The sequence below is a fragment of the Cervus elaphus genome, chromosome 12, assembly GCF_910594005.1.
Source record: "Cervus elaphus chromosome 12, mCerEla1.1, whole genome shotgun sequence".
In the NCBI taxonomy this organism is placed as follows: domain Eukaryota; kingdom Metazoa; phylum Chordata; class Mammalia; order Artiodactyla; family Cervidae; genus Cervus; species Cervus elaphus.
In genome coordinates, this window is record NC_057826.1 from 95,144,066 (window position 1) to 95,163,084 (window position 19,019).

The 19,019-nt window shown below is 44.3% G+C and overlaps 2 protein-coding genes across 2 annotated transcripts in view; both read left to right on the top strand.

Moving 5' to 3' along the window:
- LOC122704944 (SH3 domain-binding protein 1-like) overlaps positions 1-14,547 on the top strand; it is a 90,346-nt gene extending 75,799 nt beyond the window's left edge. Inside the window, exon 2 of the mRNA XM_043920086.1 lies at positions 14,212-14,547. Within this exon, the coding sequence (XP_043776021.1) occupies positions 14,212-14,547 (336 nt within the window). The remainder of the gene's footprint in view (positions 1-14,211) is intronic.
- The window catches only part of LOC122704943 (TIR domain-containing adapter molecule 2), a 41,929-nt gene continuing 37,456 nt past the window's right edge, over positions 14,547-19,019 (top strand). The window contains exon 1 of the mRNA XM_043920084.1: positions 14,547-15,013. Within this exon, the coding sequence (XP_043776019.1) occupies positions 14,819-15,013 (195 nt within the window). The 5' untranslated portion in view covers positions 14,547-14,818. The remainder of the gene's footprint in view (positions 15,014-19,019) is intronic.

Below are 19,019 nucleotides of genomic sequence, written 5' to 3' on the forward strand. Positions count from 1 at the left end.
CATAAATATCATAATGCCCAGTAACATAGGGCTTTGTTCAAATTTTTAAAAATCACAAGCCCCCCACCAACCCAAATGATTATTACAATATACTTGCATGCATATTCCCTAAAAAATCAAACTGAGGCAGTAACAAAAGTTCAGATTCCAGGCTGGGAGGCCAACACTCCAAGGTATCCAGTGATGAGACAGGCAATCTCCGATCTGTGTTCACCTGGAGCAAATCTCTGGGGTACGAGGCAAGAGAATGGTTCTCAACAGCACTCTCAAATCTTAAAAGTGAAAAGTGAAGTCGTGTCCGAGTCTTTGCAACCCCATGGACTGTAGCCTGCCAGGCTCCTCCATCCATGGGATTTTCCAGGCAAGAATACTGGAGTGGTTAGTCTTTCCCTTCTCCAGGGAATCTCCCCAACCCAGGGATTGAACCCAGGTCTCCCGCATCGCAGGCAGATTATTCACTGTCTGAGCCAAAAGTTTTCCTCAAAGCACAGTACAAAACCTCAGATCTTTCCCATGATTGATGGAGCCTGAGGTCACTGAAAACCAAACCTAGAGATAAATTCTAGGATGGTCTTATTATATTATTAGTTAAACTCACAACCTCACTATGTTTAAGTAAAATGACTAGGACAAGGATCAGGAAAATCTAGGATCCTGACAATTAGAAGAATGATTTTTAGGACATATCGAGGACTTAGAGAATCTATGCTCCACTCTGCCCTCAAATCTTCTGATATTCGCCCCACCCTGCCTTTGCTAGGAAAGCTCACCTCCCTGGCAGAAGAAAGCTGACAGTCATGCTCTGAGTCTCCACATGGTTTGACTGATGACCGGAATTCAAACTCAGATAGAGTGAAACATAGAACCGGAGCACAGAGAATGAGGATTATAGGATAAGGAACTGCAGGAATTTACTACTTCACGTCAACATTTTTTATAATGTTAATGAAAATGGATTTTGAAGGTGCTCAGTTGAAGAGGGAGTATTTTCAGATAGCTTATATTTTGATGCAAGTGTTGCCATTCCCTGATCTGGCTCAGGAAACCACCTGTGATTCTAAGAGTGTGTTGACTGGATTAGCAAATAGAAGCCTACAACAAATGACCACGTTAAATGATACCAAAAGGGGGCAAGTTCCTTTGCACGGAGTGGAGGGATGAATTCACAGTCTTCAGGGGACACCCCTGTTGGAGTCAGTGTTATAAGCATCCCTTCCATCCACCCCCTCACCACCACTGCAGCCCTGAAGACTCTTCATCTTGCCATGAGCGTTAGATCGGTGAGGAAAGCACCACCATGAAAATGTGCTTTGAAAAGTGAAAGTGTTAGTCATTCAGTGGTGTCTGACTCTTTGCAACCGTGTGGACTGTAGCCCAGCAGGTTCCTCTGCCCATGGAATTCTCCAGGCAAGAAGACCAGTTGGTTGGTTGGTAGTCACTCAGTCGTGTCCGACTCGCCTACTGGACTTCTCTGTCCATGGAATTCTCCAGGCAAGAATACTGGAGTGGGTTGCCATTCCCTTCTCCAGGGGATCTTGGCAACCCAAGGATCGAACCCAGGTCTCCTGCATTACAGGCAGATTCTTTTTTTTTTTAATACTTTAAAAAAGTTATTTAATTGGAGGCTAATTACTTTACAATATTGTAGTGGTTTTTGCCATACATTGACAAGAATCAGCCATGGGTGTACATGTGTTCCCCATTCTGAACCCCCCTCCCACCTCCCTCCCCATCACATCCCTCTGGGTCATCCCAGTGCACCAGCCCTGAGCACCCTGCCTCATGCATCTAGCCTGGACTGGCGATCTGTTTCACACTTGATAACATACATGTTTCGATGCTATTCTCTCAAATCATCCCACCCTCACCTTCTCCCACAGAGTCCAAAAGTCTGTTCTATACATCTGTGTCTCTTTTTCTGTCCTGCATATAGGGTTATCGTTACCATCTTTTTAAATTCCATATATATGCGTTAATATACTGTAATGGTCTTTATCTTTCTGGCTTACTTCACTCTGTATAATGGGCTCCAGTTTCATCCACCTCGTTAGAACTGATTCAAATGAATTCTTTTTAATGGCTGAGTAATATTCCATTGTGTATATGTACCATAGCTTTCTTATCCATTCGTCTGCTGATGGGCATCTAGGTTGCTTCCACGTCCTGGCTATTGTAAACAGAGCTGAGATGAACATTGGGGTGCACACGTCTCTTTTAATTCTGGTTTCCTTGGTGTGTGTGCCCAGCAGCAGGCAGATTCTTTACCAGCTGAGCCACAGTGGGTTGCCATTCCCTTCTACAGGGATCTTCTCAACCCAGGGATTGAATCCAGGTCTCCCGCATGGCAAGCAGATTCTTTACTGTCTGAGCAACCAGTGGAGCCCTAAAATGTGCTTCACTGTCTGTCTGTAGTAAGTTGGGAAGTCTGGTAGTAAAAGCTTTTAAAAAAAAAAAAAAAAGGTGGGCTCTCTGAGCGCAGAGAGGTCAGCAGTGAACGTGGAAGTTGCTCAGTTGTGTCTGACTTTTGTGATCCCCATGGAGGATCCAGGCCAGAATACTGGAGTGGGTAGCCATTCCCTTCTCCCTGTTGGGATCTTCCCAACAGAAGGGTCCCTAAAAGACAGTGTGTCTTAAAGAATATGGTTCTGCTCACTGTAACAGGCAGCAGAGTGGGTTTGTTAATTAGACCTAGAGTAGAGTGTACTATGCAGAGATTTCTGGTTGTGGTTCATTCGTGGGGTCCACAGGAATAAAACTGGTAAGCAATCTACTAAAGTCCTATTGATTTACAGTCATGGACTACAAGTTTGGTGAAGACGGGGAGAAATCTGACCTGAACTTCCACTCCATAGTCATGGTCTTCTACTTTCAGACCTAAGTCAGTACCCAGTCCTAGAATGCTTTGAATACGAAGATGACTATCAGGCTTCTCTGGGGGGCCAGTGGTTAAGAATCCTCCTTGCAATGCAGGAGACACCAGTTCGATCCCTGGTCTGGGAAGAGTCCACGTGTCGTGGAGCAAGTAAGCCTGTGCTCCACAAGTGCTGAGCCCACATGCACACTGGCGGTCTCACACTGGAGCCAGTGCTCCGCCAGGACAGAAGCTACCACAGTCAGAAGCCTGCTCACCGCCGCTAGAGTAGCCCCCGTTCTCCACAGCTAGGGAAAGCCCGCCAGCAGCAACAAAGACCCAGCACGGTCAAGTAAATAAACTCAAAGAGACAGAGAGAGAAGTTGAATATCCTCGAGAAAAGCCCTCTCCACGATCATATGTCTTGCCTTCCTTTTAGGGACTTTGGCCATTTACCTTGGAAATCACATACGTGGAGAAATAATTCAAATTTTGAGGATGATTGGATACTAACTCAGTTCAGTTCAGTTCAGTTGCTCAGTCGTGTCCGACTCTTTGTGACCCCATGAATGGCAGCACGCCAGGCCTCCCTGTCCATCACCAACTCCCAGAGTTTACTCAAACTCATGTCCATCGAGTCGGTGATGCCATCCAGCCATCTCATCCTCTGTCGTCCTCTTCTCTTCCTGCCCCCAATCCCTCCCAGCATCAGGGTCTTTTCCAATGAGTTAGCTCTTCGCATGAGGTGGCCAAAGTACTGGAGTTTCAGCTTCAGCATCAGTCCTTCCAATGAACACCCAGCACTGATCTCCTTTAGGATGGACTGGTTGGATCTCCTTGCAGTCCAAGGGACTCTCAAGTTCAAAAGCATCAATTTTTTGGCACTCAGCTTTCTTCACAGTCCAACTCTCACATCCATACATGACCACTGGAAAAACCATAGCCTTGACTAGACAGACCTTTGTTGGCAAAGTAATGTCTCTGCTTTTTAATATGCTACCCAGGTTGGTCATAACTTTCCTTCCAAGGAGTAAGCATCTTTTAATTTCATGGCTGCAATCACCATTTTTCTCAAGAGGTAGGTCAGGTGGTCTGGTATTCCCATCTCTTTCAGGATTCTCCACAGTTTATTGTGATCCACACAGTCGAAGGCTTTGGCGTAGTCAATAAAGCAGAAATAGATGTGTTTCTGGAACTCTCTTGCTTTTTTGATGATCCAGTGGATGTTGGCAATTTGATCTCTGGTTCCTCTGCCTTTTCTAAAACCAGCTTGAACATCTGGAAGTTCACGGTTCATATATTGCTGAAGCCTGGTTTGGAGAATTTTGAGCATTACTTTACTAGCGTGTGAGATGAGTGCAATTGTGTGGTAGTTTGAGCATTCTTTGGGATTGCCTTTCTTAGGGATTGGAATGAAAACTGACCTTTTCCAGTCCTGTGGCTACCGCTGAGTTTTCCAAATTTGCTGGCATATTGAGTGCAGCACTTTCACAGCATCATCTTTCAGGATTTGAAATAGCTCAACTGGAATTCCATGACATCCACTAGCTTTGTTTGTAGTGATTGTTTCTAAGGCCCACTTGACTTCACATTCCAGGATATCTGGCTCTAGGTGAGTGATCACACCATTGTGATTATCTGGGTCATGAAGATCTTTTTTGTACACTTCTTCTGTGTATTCTTGCCACCTGTTCTTAATATCTTCTGCTTCTGTTAGGTGCATACCATTTCTGTCCTTTATCGAACCCATCTTTGCCTGAAATTTTCCCTTGATATCTCGAAATTTCTTGAAGAGATCTCTAGTCTTTCCCATTCTGTTGTTTTCCTCTATTTCTTTGCATTGATCGCTGAGGAAGGCTTTCTTATCTCTCCTTGCTATTCTTTGGAACTCTGCATTCAAATGGGAATATCTTTCCTTTTCTCCTTTGCCTTTCGCTTCTCTTCTTTTCACAGCTATTTGTAAGGCCTCCTCAGGCAACCATTTTGCCTTTTTGCATTTCTTTTCCATGGGGATGGTCTTGATCCCTGTCTCCTGTACAATGTCACGAACCTCCGTCGGTAGTTCATCAGGCTCTCTATCAGATCTAGTCCCTTAAATCTATTTCTTCTCGTGCTTGGGCATAAATATTAGAAAGGGAGCGGCGCCCCCTAGCGGTCAATATGGTGTTGATGTGGCCTGGAGGATAAGAGGTGAATCTGGAAACCTGAATTTACTCTGAAGGCCACCGGCTCATTTACAAGGGGAGCTTCCTCCGCTATTGCTTCCTGCATCTTGGAGAATGCAGGTTTGTTGTTCCCAAGGAATGTGGTGTATTTGTTGCTGTCTTCAACTTCAGTGTTTTAATATACAAAGATATTTTCAAATGCATATTTAAAATATTGCCCCATAACATGCTCATAACCTGAAATCCTAACTCTACAATGTTGAGAGGTTACTTTGGAGAGGGAAAAACAAGATCTGACTACAGCTTTCCAGTGAGCTACACTACAGTGTAGTTAGATTCCTGGCTTCCAAAGATTCCGTGTTTTCTATTCAATCACTGGTGAGAGACTAGTGGCTTTGAATCTGTTCTTTTCTTGAGACATAAGTGTGATTTAAATGATTGGCCAACATGATTGGCTTCCTTGCGGTTTTGTTCTTTAATCACTATCAAGTAGGCAGTTGTTGTCAGCAAGATTCTAAAGCAGTTACATCAGTTTCTAAATTTCAAATGTATTGCCTCCTGTGGAAAACTTACATGTCTTAATAGTGCTCACAGATTTGGGTATTCACACGCGTCTGAACATGTACTCTTTCTGCTTATCTCTATGTCTGTCTCTTCAAGTGAATTAAGGAGCTATGAAGAATAATGAATTGATGTGCCCATTTGCCTTTCTCTTAAATATCAGAGATACCAGCTAAGTCTTTGAAGGTGAAAGTGTTAGTCACTCAGTCGTGTCCAGCTCTTTGTGACCCCATGGACTGTAGCCCACCAAGCTTCTCTGTCCATGGGATTTTCCAGGCGAGAATACTGGAGTGGAGTGGGTTGCCTTGCCCTCCTCAAGGGGATCTTTACAACCCAGGAACCGAACCCTGGGCAGGTCTCCTGCATTGTGGCCAGATTCTTTACCTTCTGAGTCACCAGGGAAGCCCCAGCCAAGTCTTTACTAGGAAGCGATCTCTAGGGGTTGGGCAAAAATATAGGTGTCCCTCGCTTTCTGAACTCTTGCCTTCTGAAGACTGCAAACAATTTTACTCCAAATTCACTCTAAATCAGAACTCACTGTAGTAAATCTATGTGCATTTGCCAGACATAATACAATACGTACGTCATGTACACTTCTGGAAGCAGAGGACACAGAGGACGCTGTGGGCCTAGCTCAGACCATTTTCAGATGAGTTGAATCCTTGATCTCCTTGCTGATATGGGTTGTACGTTGTCGATGTCATCTTCATATTATTAAGTTACAGCCTAACTCGAATGTTTGTGTCTCCTCCCCCTCCCAAAATTCATATTTTGACCTCCTAACCCTTGAAAAGTGATGATTCTAGAAGGTGGGAAGTGATTAGGTCATGCGGGTGGAGCCCTTATGAATGGGATTAGTGCTCTATCCCTTTGGAGATCTACCAGAAAAATTTCCACAGAGCTCCATAGCTCCTTCCATCTTGTGAGGACACAGTGAGAAGACACTGGCTTTGAGCCAGGGAAAGAGCTCCCTAGGTGACCAGGCTGGCACCTTAATCTTGCACTTCCCAGCCTCCAGGACTGTAACAAATTTTCGGTATTTACAAGCTACCTGGTCCGTGGTATTGTATTATAGAAGTCCAAGTGCACTGATATTAAATAAAATTATCTATCAACCTTACCAATTAGTTGCTAACTTAGAAGGCAATGGCACCCCACTCCAGTACTCTTGCCTGGAAAATCCCATGGATGGAGGAGCCTGGTAGGCTGCAGTCCATGGGGTCGAGAAGAGTCAGACATGACTGAGTGACTTCACTTTCACTTTTCAATTTTATGCACTGGAGAAGGAAATGGCAACCCACTCCAGTGTTCTTGCCTGGAGAATCCCAGGGATGGGGTCACATAGAGTTGGACACGACTGAAGTTACTTAGCAGTAGCATCAACATTTTGCAGAAGTGATTAAATTAAAGCAAAAAAATCACAGATGCTGCCAATCAAATATATATATTGCTAAGTATTGATATATGCATTTATATAACTCTAATATTATGTGTGTATGGCTGTAGATACATAGGGACAATGCTGAAGAACTTAAAGGAAACTTTTGCTCAACGTAAGGCCCAGAAGAAGAGGAAGAGAAGTACACAATGCTAGAGGTTTGATAGATATTTTAGGTCATGCACAGGAAATGACTGGCGATATAAATAACTGTGATGATAGCATGAGCAGAAGTCTTACATTCAGAGATGCATTTCCATGCATAGCAATCTTATCACTGGGAGCCACGTAACTGCAATATTCAGTTCAGTTCAGTTGCTCACTTGTGTCTGACTCTTTGGGACTCCATGGACTACAGCACACCAAGCTTCCCTGTCCATCACCAACTCCTGGAGCCTACACAAACTCATGTCCATCGCGTCAGTGATGCCATCCAACCATCTCATCCCCTGTCATCCCCTTCTCCTCCTGCCTTTACTCTTCCCCAGCATCAGGGTATTTCCAATGAATAGGTTCTTTGCATCAGGTGGCCAGAATATTGGAGTTTCAGCTTCAGCATCAGTCCTCCCAATGAATATTCAGTAATGATTTCCTTTAGGATGGACTGGTTGGATCTCCTTGCAGTGCAAGGGACTCTCAAGAGTCTTCTCCAACACCACAGTTCAAAAGCATCAATTCTTCAGCATTTAGTTTGCTTTATGGTCCAACTCTCACATCCATACATGACTACTGAAAAAACCATAGCTTTGACTAGACGGACCTTTGTTGGCAAAGTAATGTCCCTGCTTTTTAATACACTGTCTAGGTTGGTCATAGCTTTTCTTCCGAGGAGCAAGTGTCTTTTAATTTCATGGCTGCAGTCACCATCTACAGTGATTTTGGAGCCTAAGAAAATAAAGTCTCTCACTGTTTGCATTGTTTCCCCATCTATTATGCCATGAAGTGATGGGACCAGATGCCATGATCTTAGTTTTCTGAATGTTGAGTTTTAAGCCAACTTTTTCACTCTCCTCTTTCACTTTCATCAAAAGGCTCCTTAGTTCCTCTTTGCTTTCTGCCATAAGGGTGATGTCATCTGCGTATCTGAGGTTATTAATATTTCTCCCAGTGATCTTGATTCTAGCTTGTGCTTCATCCAGCCTGGCATTTCACATAATGTACTCTGCATATAAATTAAATAAGCAGGGTAACAATATACAGCCTTGATGTACTCCTTTCCCTATCTGGAACCAGTCTGTTGTTCCATGTCCAGTTCTAACTGTTGCTTCCTGACCTCCTGAGATTTCTCAGGAGGAGGTAAAATGGTTTGGTATTCCCATCTCTTAAAGAATTTTCCACAGTTTGTTGTGATCCGCACAGTCAAAGGCTTTGGCGTAGTCAATAATGCAGAAGTAGATGTTTTTCTGGAACTCTCTTGCTTTTTTGATGATTCATCAGATGTTGGCAATATGATCTCTGGTTCCTCTGCCTTTTCTAAATCCAGCTTGGACATCTGGAAGTTCACGGTTCATGTACTCTCGAAGCCTGGCTTGGAGAATTTTGAGCATTACTTTGCTAGTGTGTGAGGTGAACTGCACTATAACGGCATGCTCTCCATTTTGAGGGGTTGTTTTATTGATGTTTTAGTTTTGTGCTTTGACTTCAGGTGAGGATTCTCAAACACTGAGTCTCTACCGCCAGCTGGGTAAGACTGTCTACCTATTCCTTGACTTCAGACCTGGACCACCTGTGTATGTGCGGCATCACTTCACTCCTTCACTAGCTCACTCCTGCTCAGATTTCACTCATCAAACCAGTACCAAGACCGCAGTCCCTCTTCCCTCCTACGACCGAACCTTACTTGGGCAATTGGAAAGGAACTGTTTTTTACATTGCCTCATTTTATAAAAGTTTGGTTTCCTAAATTTTCGTATGTATCTTTAACATACCTCATCCTTGTTTGTTCATATTACAGTGCATGTTCACTACAATATAGAAGGAAACAGAGCTCAAATCTCATCCTCTATAGTATCTTTGAGAGCTGCATTCAAACATGCCATTGCTAAGCCCATACCATGTTGAAAAATGGGATGATTAGTATTTTATTTTTTTAGTTTTTTCTATTGAAGTACAGTTGATGAACAATGTTGTGTTAATTTCTGCTTACAGCAAAGTGATTCGTTATACACATATACATCCTTTTTTCATATTCTTTTCCATCCTGGTTTATTACAGAATATTGAATGGGCTTCCTGGTTAGCTCAGCTGGTAAAGACTCTCCCTGCAAAGCAGGAGATCCCGGTTCAATTCCTGGGTCAGGAAGATCCTCTGGAGAAGGGCATGGCAACCCACTCCCGTATTCTTGCCGGGTGACTCCCCATGACCTGAGGATCAGTTATACATATATACATTCTTTTGCATATTCTTTTCCATTTTGGTTTGTTACAGGATATTGAATATAGTTTCCTGGGCTGTACCATAGCCCTTTGTTGTTTATCCATTCTGTATGTAATAGTTTGCAGCTACTGGTCCCGAATTCCCAATCCATCCCTCCCCCTCGGCAACCACAAGTCTCTTCTCTATGTTTGTGAGTCTGTTTCTGTTTTGTAGATAAATTTATTTCTGTCATATTTTAGATTCTACATATAAGTGATAGGGTGACTAGTATTTAAAGTGCTTATCATGTAGATATACTTAATGAAATGTTACGTATGTTGAAGAGTATACTCAGTGATATTTAAGAAAATTGGTTAGATTTTTGTATGGATATGGAATCCATGACTATCTTTCCATTTAAAATACTAGAGCACACTGTCCTGATGACTGTCGCTTGGTAGTATAGTCTGAAGTCAGGAAGGTTGATTCCTCCAGTTCCATTCTTTTTTCTCAAGATTGCTTTGGCTCTTTAGGGTCTTTTGTGTTTCCACACAAACTGTCAAATTATTTGTTCTGATTCAGTGAAAAATACCATTGGTAATTTGATAGGGATTTCTTTTTTGCCTAGTTTCTATTTCATTACCCTTTGTAAGATTCCCCCATGTTGTCTTGTGTAACTGTAATATGTTCATTTTTATTTCTATGTAATGTCCTATTTTAGACTGTACTCAAATTTATGGATATTTGGGCTATTTCCAGTTTGGAATTATTATGAGACTTTGGCTTTAGGTATTCTTGCACATGTATCCTGGTATACCTACGCATAAGTGGTTCTCAATCTTTTGATTTCAGAATCTTAAAAATAAATGAATAAAAATTATTTAATTACAGATTTAAATTAAAGAGATCTGAGACACAAAATATTTTCTGAATAATTTATCTTAACAATAGTAAAACAATATATACACAGTGGACTATTACTCAGCCATAAAAGAGAATGAATTTGTGCCACTTGCAGCAACGTGGATATTCGAAAGTGTAATATAAATGAAATAAGTCAGAGAAAGACAAGTACTATATGACCTTGATCTTGGGTAGCTCAGCCTGCAGAGGCTTGGAGTGGGGCTTAAGTTTCTGGTCAGAGGTTGAGGTTGGGTCACAGTGATGAGAGCATCGAGTCCTAGCCACTAGACCAGAGGTCAATGACAAGGCCCTGGCTCTTTGGCTTTGCAGGAAAAGAATTCCCACACAGATGGAAAGTAGTGGAACAAGTAAAGTATTTATTAGGAGGAAAAAAGAAAAGTAGATAGACACACGAGTGGATTCCGAGTCTCGGAGTCGTGTCCTCATGGTGATGTGAATTACTTTCAGGGGGCATTTCTTCTGTTTCCTTTGGCCTGTCATTGTGATTTGTCTGGTTCAGAGTCTATATTTGGTATATTTCAGGATCCTTCCATGTGTGCAAATGCATCTTTCAGCCAAGGGGGATTCTACTGAAGGCGCCTTCGGGTAATTAGCATCACTCCCCTTTGGACCTCCGAGGAGCCTTTCTGAGCATGCGCCGAGTTGGGGCAGTCTCCTGACTTGCAGAATGAGAAGTATGTGGTCTCTTGTCTTCTATCTGGGCAGGGCCCAGCCTCCTTCCTCAACTGTGCTGAGATTCTCATCTTGGAGTATCTACTCTAGGAGGGCCTGTCTCAGTCTCACTTATATGTGGAATCTAAAAACAAAACAAATGAACGAACAAAACAGAGTGGCTGCCAGAAGGGAGGTAGGTGGGGGCTGGATGAAATAGGTGACGGGGATTAAGAGATACAAATTTCCAGTTATAAAATAAGTGAGTCATGGGAATATAATGTACAACATAGGGAATACAGTCAATAATACTGTAACAATTCTGTGTGGTGACAAATGGTTCCTGGAGTGTGGTGATCATTTTGCAATGTATCTGACTGTCAGAGCATGACGGGGCATGCCTGAAACTGACATAATTTGTATGTCAGGTATACCTCAACAGGGGCTTCCCCAGTAGCTCATGGTAAAGAATCCTCCTGCAAGGCAGGAGCTGCAGGAGGCGCAGGTTGGATCCCTGGGTCGGGAAGATCCCCTGGAGGAAAGCACAGCAAACCACTCTGGTATTCTTGCCTGGAGAACCTTATGGAGAGAGGAACCTGGTAGGCCACAGTCCATGTCACACAGAGTCAGACACGACTGAAGCAACTTAGCACACACACATACTTCAATTAAAAATAATTAATTAATTAAAATAACAATAATATTTGTATTGATTTCCTGAGGCTGCCATATCAAACTGGCACTAATGTGATGATTTAAAACAAAGAAAAGTATACTCTCACAATTGTGGAGGTCAGAAGCCTGAAACTGAAGTATTGCTGGCTTCCAGGTGGTAAAGAATCTGCCTGCCAACAGAGGAGACGAAGGAGACGTGGGTTCCGTCCCTGGGGTTGGAAGATCCCCTGGAGTAGGAAATGGCAACCCACCCCAGTATTCTTGCCTAGAGAATGCCATGGACAGAGGGGTCTGGCAGGCTGCAGTCCATGGGGTCGCAAAGGGTCAGATACGACTGAGCACTCACACAGGGATGGTTCTCCTGGAGGCTCTGTGGGAGAATTTGTTCCACGCCGCTCTCCCAGCTGCTGGTGGCTGTGGACAGCCCTTGGCTAGTAGATGCATCACTACAACCTCTTTGTCTTCATATCGCATTCTCCCTGTGTGTCTGAGCTCTCCCTCTTCTTTCTCTTCTAAGGACACCAGTCATTGGATTTAGGGTCCACCCTAAGTCCAGGATGATTGCATCTTGAGATTCTTAACTTAATTACATCTCAGAAACCTTATTTCCTAGTGAGCTTGAATTCACAGGGCCTGGGAGTTAGGATTTGGACATGTGTTTTGGGGGATACAGTTTTACCTACTACATATGTTAACACAGACAACACATTTTAAAATGAAAAATAGAAATATTGCCCAAATAAAAATTTAGTGATAAGGGTCATATTGCTTTACATTTGTGTGAATCTCTTTAATATCTAGACTCATACAAGAAGCTGGGTACTCATCTGCTTTTACATTTAATATGTTATATGTTGTTTTGGTTGAGATGTATGATGAGAATCCAACCTCTCTTAGATAATCTCAGACCCTCTGAAGGGATTTCAAAGGCTCCCAAACATCTTTGGAGCACACTTGGAGAATCACTGCTGTAAAGTATATACTTTAAAGTATTTGCAAGTGGAACTTCTAGGTCATCCATGTATCTTCCACTTTATTAGACGATGCCACATTGTTTTCCAAAGTGGTTGTGTCAACTTACATATCCACCAGGGATGTACAAGGGATCTTGTTGTTCTATTTACTCACCAACATCTGGTATTGTATTTCTAAAAATTGGTCTATCTGCCTTTCTGGTGGTGTGTGCTATATTCATTATGGCCTTAATCTTTATTCATCCATTCTCTGTATTGCCACTTGATCCATGAAGAAATGGAGGTTTAGAAGAGCAATGTTACTTGCCAAAAGTGAAGAGTAAGAAAATAGAATCCAAGTTTTCTCCTTTGAAACTCAGTCTTCTTTCCACTCACAGATACAAATACTACTTCTTTTTCTGACCGAGTGTTACCGAAAGCGAGGTACAGCTGCTTGGCACTAGAAAGCTGAAACTCAAGAGCAAGATTGGTTGGACGGGAAGGTTTGCTTTGTTTTGGAGACTGGCAATCAACAGGGAGAGGCAGACTTGTGTCCAAAGGCCAAAGCCCCACTGACAATGAGTGAGCAAGACCTTTTAAAGGGGAGTCTCAAGGGTGTATAGGTGGAGGGAGGGGGCTATACATGCAAAAACAGCAGTCAACTTTGACAGTCTTCTTGAAATCAGTCACGCAGTGGTCTGGTCAGTGTCATCTTGATTGTTTTAAGTACAGTAAATCTTCATCTCCAGTCAGTCTGTTCCTATTCCTTTGATGCCAGTTCTTGGAATCGTGGTAGCTTATGTCATGGGGAGTTTGTGACAGACAGGGAGGCCTGGCGTGCTGCAATTCATGGGGTCACAAAGAGTCGGACGCGCCTGAGCGACTGAAATGAACTGAACTGATGTCATGGATACAGTCTGGTCATCATGTAGTTAATTTCTTCTAACTGGTGGGGGTTTCATTTTCTACAAGACAGCTCAAAGGATATGGCTCAGAATATTATCTATAGCCCTTGAGAAAGAACTAAAGGTCCTTGACATTGTTTAATAACTAAACTTTGTTATTTTGTCTTGTCTGTTTTCCTTTGTTTCTGCATTTTTTTCACTTCTCTGATTAGATTTATTTTTGACCAAAGTATTTCTACAGACTAAGGGCAGGCTGAGGACATTAGGAGTTGAGGGAAGGGGTTGTCTATCCTGGGAAGGCCCCATAGGGTCCTGCCCCCATTCACTTGTTCTCAGAAAGGTACAGTCTCCCCCAAATCTCATTTCCTAGGGGCTCCTTTTCCCCTGCAGAGGCTTTGGGCACCCAAGGCCATTAAAGATCCTACATCTCTCCATCCCCCTTTCCATAAGCCCCTCTTCCCTGCCTGGTTCCTACCCACGTGCTTATTATATGCTGCTTATTATATGACAAGACTCTTACACAGCATTTTTCAAATAGTAACCATCTGGGTTAAGTACTATTATTATCCTCATTTTACAGTTGCAAAGACTCAAAGAGAGAGCTTAAGCAGACAGTTTAAGGTCAAGCGGCTAATAAATAACAGAGTAGGGATTAGAAGTCCTGAAGTCTTGTGGTCAGAGAATTCGCACTCCCAGCAAAGCTGCTTCCCCTCAAATTTGTTATTATTCACAGGAAAACTCTCCGGAAATCGCGGAGCGCTCTCCTTCCGGGCACGCGCCCCTGAAGGCCAGGAGACCCCTTCCTTCCTCCCTCCCGGCGGCTCCCCCGGCGCTCAGCGGTTGCAGAAGCACGCCCCACCTACCTCCGGCCACGCCCCCTCTCCGGGCCCGCCCCGCCACGCACGCCACGCTGGCCCCGCCTCTCGGCCCGGGGCTGGCGGGGGCAGAGCTGACGCCTCGCGAGCTTCCACGTAGGCACTCCAACGCCTCTCCCCGCGGCCCGGGGCGAGTACATCCGGGTCGCGGGAGCAGGCGCCCCAGGCCCCGCCTCGTCTCCCCCGAGCCTTAGTACCCGCTTCCGGCCGTCGCAGGCCTTTTCCGCCTGTTTTCTGCCGGCCCTGTTTCCGCTCTCCGGGTCGTTCTGGCCTCTGCGCCCTGGTGCCTCAGTACTTTCCGCCGTACCCAGGGACTCCCTCTGCATTTCGACTGTCTCCGGGGCTCGGAGCCACGCGGCGGTGCGTCTTGGCGGCGCCGCCCGGACCGAGGCCTGCCGCGCCGCGGCGAGTTCGTGCAGACCTGACCCCGTGTCTCCCCAGCTCCGTTGAGGCCGCCGCCTCGGGATGCCCTGGCTGGGGTCCGCGCCGCGCTGGGCGGCCGCCGCGGGCCGTTGGGGCTGCAGGCTGCTCGTGCTGCTGCTGTTCCTGGTGCCGGGCCCCGGCGGCGCCTCCGAGATCACCTTCGAGCTGCCGGACAATGCCAAGCAGTGTTTCTACGAGGACATCACGCAGGGCACCAAGTGCACTCTCGAGTTCCAGGTACTGCGGGCGCAGGCAGCTGCCGGCCGCAGCGCGCGGGTCCAGGGCCGAGGCCGTTTGCTCTTTCTGTCTCTCATTTCAGGATCACATCTAGGTAGCCGATGCAGGCCGTTTGGCTTTCCTTTCTGAAACCTTGAGCATTAGATAGTTAAGAACAGATATTAAGATATATGAATTCCAGAAATGCTTCCTGTGTGTGTGACTTTTCCATCCATTCTCTAATGTCCTTCATTTTGAACTTTTTTCCTTAAGAGCTAAAAAAAATATTACTCCTGTTCTATAGTGCCCTACGTCAGTTCGCCACTCTCTAAACCACACCTCCATTTTCATAGTATTTCAAGTGCTGCCAGTATTTGACTCCATTGCTTTTCAGCTTTTCCATGGATGTTAGGACTATTGGTTAATGTCCCTGTCGTTGGAAGAGCTCTATTCCAGACCAGATGACCATCTGCCAGAGGTTTTGTAGAAGGAATTGCTGTGATAAGTAAAAGGCACTTTTTCTTTGGGATTATATAAAAGTGCTTATTTAACAGATGTAGTTTCTTAACTTGGAGAAGGACATGGCAACCCACTCCAGTGTTCTTGCTTGGAGAATCCCAGGGACGGCGGAGCCTGGTGGGCTGCCGTCTATGTGGTCGAGCAGAGTCGGACACGACTGAAGTGACTTAGCAGCAGCAGTAGCAGTTTCTTAACTTGGTTCATTTCAGTTCCGTTCAGTCGCTCAGTCGTGTCCGACGCTTTGCGACCCCATGAACCGCAGCACGCCAGGCCTCCCTGTCCATCACCAACTCCCGGAGTCCACCCAGACCCATGTCCATCGAGTCGGTGATGCCATCCAACCATCTCATCCTCTTGGTTAGAACATTCTTTACTCTCTTTTTCACTGATGTTGACTTCGCATATTTGAACAGCTATTGAGTACTAGTTGCTCAGAAGTGAAGAAAACATAAGATCGCTGCAGTCATTCTTGCTTCTCTACCCATACTACCTTCTTTTCTTTATTAGTACTAGTTCATTCTATAAAATTGTGCTTTAAGAGCAGTAAGAATAGGTGATAAACGTTCTGGTCTTTGGGATCTCTTGACTTCCTTTAGGAAGTGATTTGATACCAAACTGTAAAGGATAAGTTATAAATGCTTTGATAAGGAGAAAGAGGGAATGGACTTTGCAGGGTCATTATGGAAACCGTGACTGGGAATTTGAAGAACTGTGGTAATTACGACTAGAAATTTGAAGAAATACTGCAGCTGGGAATAAGGAGCCAGAAGAAGGGAGGTCAGCAGAGGCCAGACCATGTAGTGCCCAGCTGGTTGAGTTAAAGATTTTCGTTTTTCTTGAGAGTATGAGAAGCTATCTTGGGGTTGTAAGCAGTGCAATGGCAAGTTCTAAGTTTTCTGGGTAGCTGTAGGGATATTAACTTGAGCAGGTAGAGAAAGGATTGAGAGCTGCCAAGTAGATGTATCAGTAAAAGACTGATTAGGAGGCTGTTGTAGTGATTGAGGCTGAGGCTAGGGTGGTAGCAGCAGGGAGAAGGAAAGTGAAAGGTGAAAGGATGGGAGATACTCTTTTATGTAAAATCCACAGAAGTTGGTGGTAATTTGGCTACAGTGAGTGAGGGAGGCCAAGGATGACTCTAGCTTGCTTAACTTCATGAGGACAGACGAGATGATGGCAAGAATTGTAACATAAAGTGTCAGTGAAAAGTTTATTTCTTTGAACTTAAATATTTCTTGACTTCTGCATGCAGATGCTGTGCTTGGTGGTGAGAGTAGTATTACGGGCTAAAAAATCAGCATCTGTTGTGTGGCAGACAGTATACCAAGCATTTCAGGTGTAGTATTTAATTCCCTGGACAACCCGATATGAGATGGATAAAGCTTTTTTTATTACTCATTTACTAGTGATACCCAAGGTCCCAAACTGTAGCAGTAGCAGAATTAGTATGCAGTTCTAGGTTAAGTTCTTAACTGTTGTACTACCTCTGAAAGATAAATGAGGCTGACCTTGACCTCAGGGACCTGACAGGCACATGGTCATGTAACGTTACGTGCAGTAATGAAAGTACACCCCAAGTATTGTGCTGGCTGAAGATGGAGAATCATCAGGGGAGATTTAATGGAGGGTCTGCTGTGTGAGCTGAGTCTGGAGGGATAAATAATAGTTACTCTACAAGCTGGCAGAGGGGAAAAGGACTTCCTCAGCAGATATGTTATGTTTGTGAGACTTAGTTCCAACAAGCCTGAAAATTAGCCTGAGTCGGCACTGAAATATACTGAGAAGCAGTGTTGCTTTGTAATTGTGGATCTGAGGACCTTAGGGGTGATTTATACCAGTTTGTCGGCTTGTTCATTGGTAACAGTGAGACTGGTGATTTGTACGTGCTCAGTGTGAGTCCCCCGAGAGTCTGCTACTGAGAATGGTTACATGGCAGAAATATGCTTATGTGAACAGCAAAATATAAAAAACCCTGTCAAGACTCTTGTTTAGGGCTCACTAGTTCCAAAGTGTTCCCTGTACACTGGGTGGTTCCTGACCCCAGAGGGTTTACTCTGGCCTCGTTCCTCACAGCAAGGACAGGGGACCCCGGACTGACCTCTTGTGTCCTCTTGCCGTGAGACAGCTTTTGGCTATGATGTTTGATACTGTAGTCTCTTCCTCTAATCAATTGTAGATTTGTAAACATAATCATATTGGGTCCTGTGCTTCTTTAGCAAACAGACCCTGTGTAACTTGTCACTGTTAGTGCAGAGACTTGTTCAGAGAATTCGGGCATTCTGGTGTTTTTGGAACGCAGTGAGAAAGGGTATAAAAGGTGCTGAGACTTCCTTGAGGAAGTGCTGGGGAGCAGTATGCTGTCGATGACAGGTTTGGGTTTTTCTGTAGGCCACAGGAACTAGCAAAAGGTTTAAGACACATGGGGAGGGAGGTGTTACTCTCTTCTGGTGGAGATGCTGCCAAATGTGCTTCAGTGCGCAGGGCAGTGCAGCCCCTGCAGCAAAGACTGTTCACCCCAAATAATCCAACCGAGGTTAAGAAACCCTGGATTAGACAGAAGAGGGACTGGGTTCTGGGAAGACCTTTTAGGAAGTTGTGGCAGTAGTCCTGTCTGGACTGTGGATCAGGAACAAAAGAGATGGAGTGAATTTGAGAGAAGCAATCATGTTGACATTCTGTGACTAAACTGGGCAGGTAGGGACACATCATTCAAAGTGATCTCGTTTCTTTCTTACATGATCAGACGGATTGTTAGCCCCTGGTGGCTCAGTGGTAAAGAATCCGCTTGCCAATGCAGGAGATACAAGCAACATGGGTTCAATCCCCGGGTCGGGAAAATCCCCTAGAGAAGGAAATGGCAACCCATTCCAGTATTCTTGCCTGGGAAATCCCGTGGACAGAGGAGCCTGGTGGGTTACAGTCCGTGAGGTTGCAAAAAGTTGGACACGACTTAGCTACTAAACAACAACAGTCTTTATCTGAAGTAAGACTTATTTGTTTTAAAGTTTGGTAGAAGAAAAGTGGCAGGATAATCAGTTTTGGTTCTGTTTTTTGTTTGGATGTATGTTTTGATTATTTAAAGTACTGTGGTGTTAAGTGTGAATAATTGGGTCTGTAAAATGCAGTCAGTATTTCACCTGTAGGAAAGGTTGTTCACTTTTGGTGAAAAGGGGAATACCCAATTGATAATACATCATTTTTGTGTCAGATGTTACATCTCTATGTTAATATTTGCCTGTTTTACAGTTTCCTAAATGCCCAGTTACATTTCATTTAATTATCGAAATGATCTTGTAGTTTAGTTATTCATATCTCTTTAGTGACAAAGGTCATGTAAGTAACCAATCTTCTTTGAAGTCCAGAGTTTGATCTCTCGTTCTACAAATCTAGAATGTCAATACTGTGCTAGACCAGAAGGGTCAAGCTTGAAAACATCAACACGTCCAGTGGTGGTGGGAAGCCCTCCTCCCGGGGTCTCTCCTCCTCGGGGGACACAGGCACCCTGGGACTC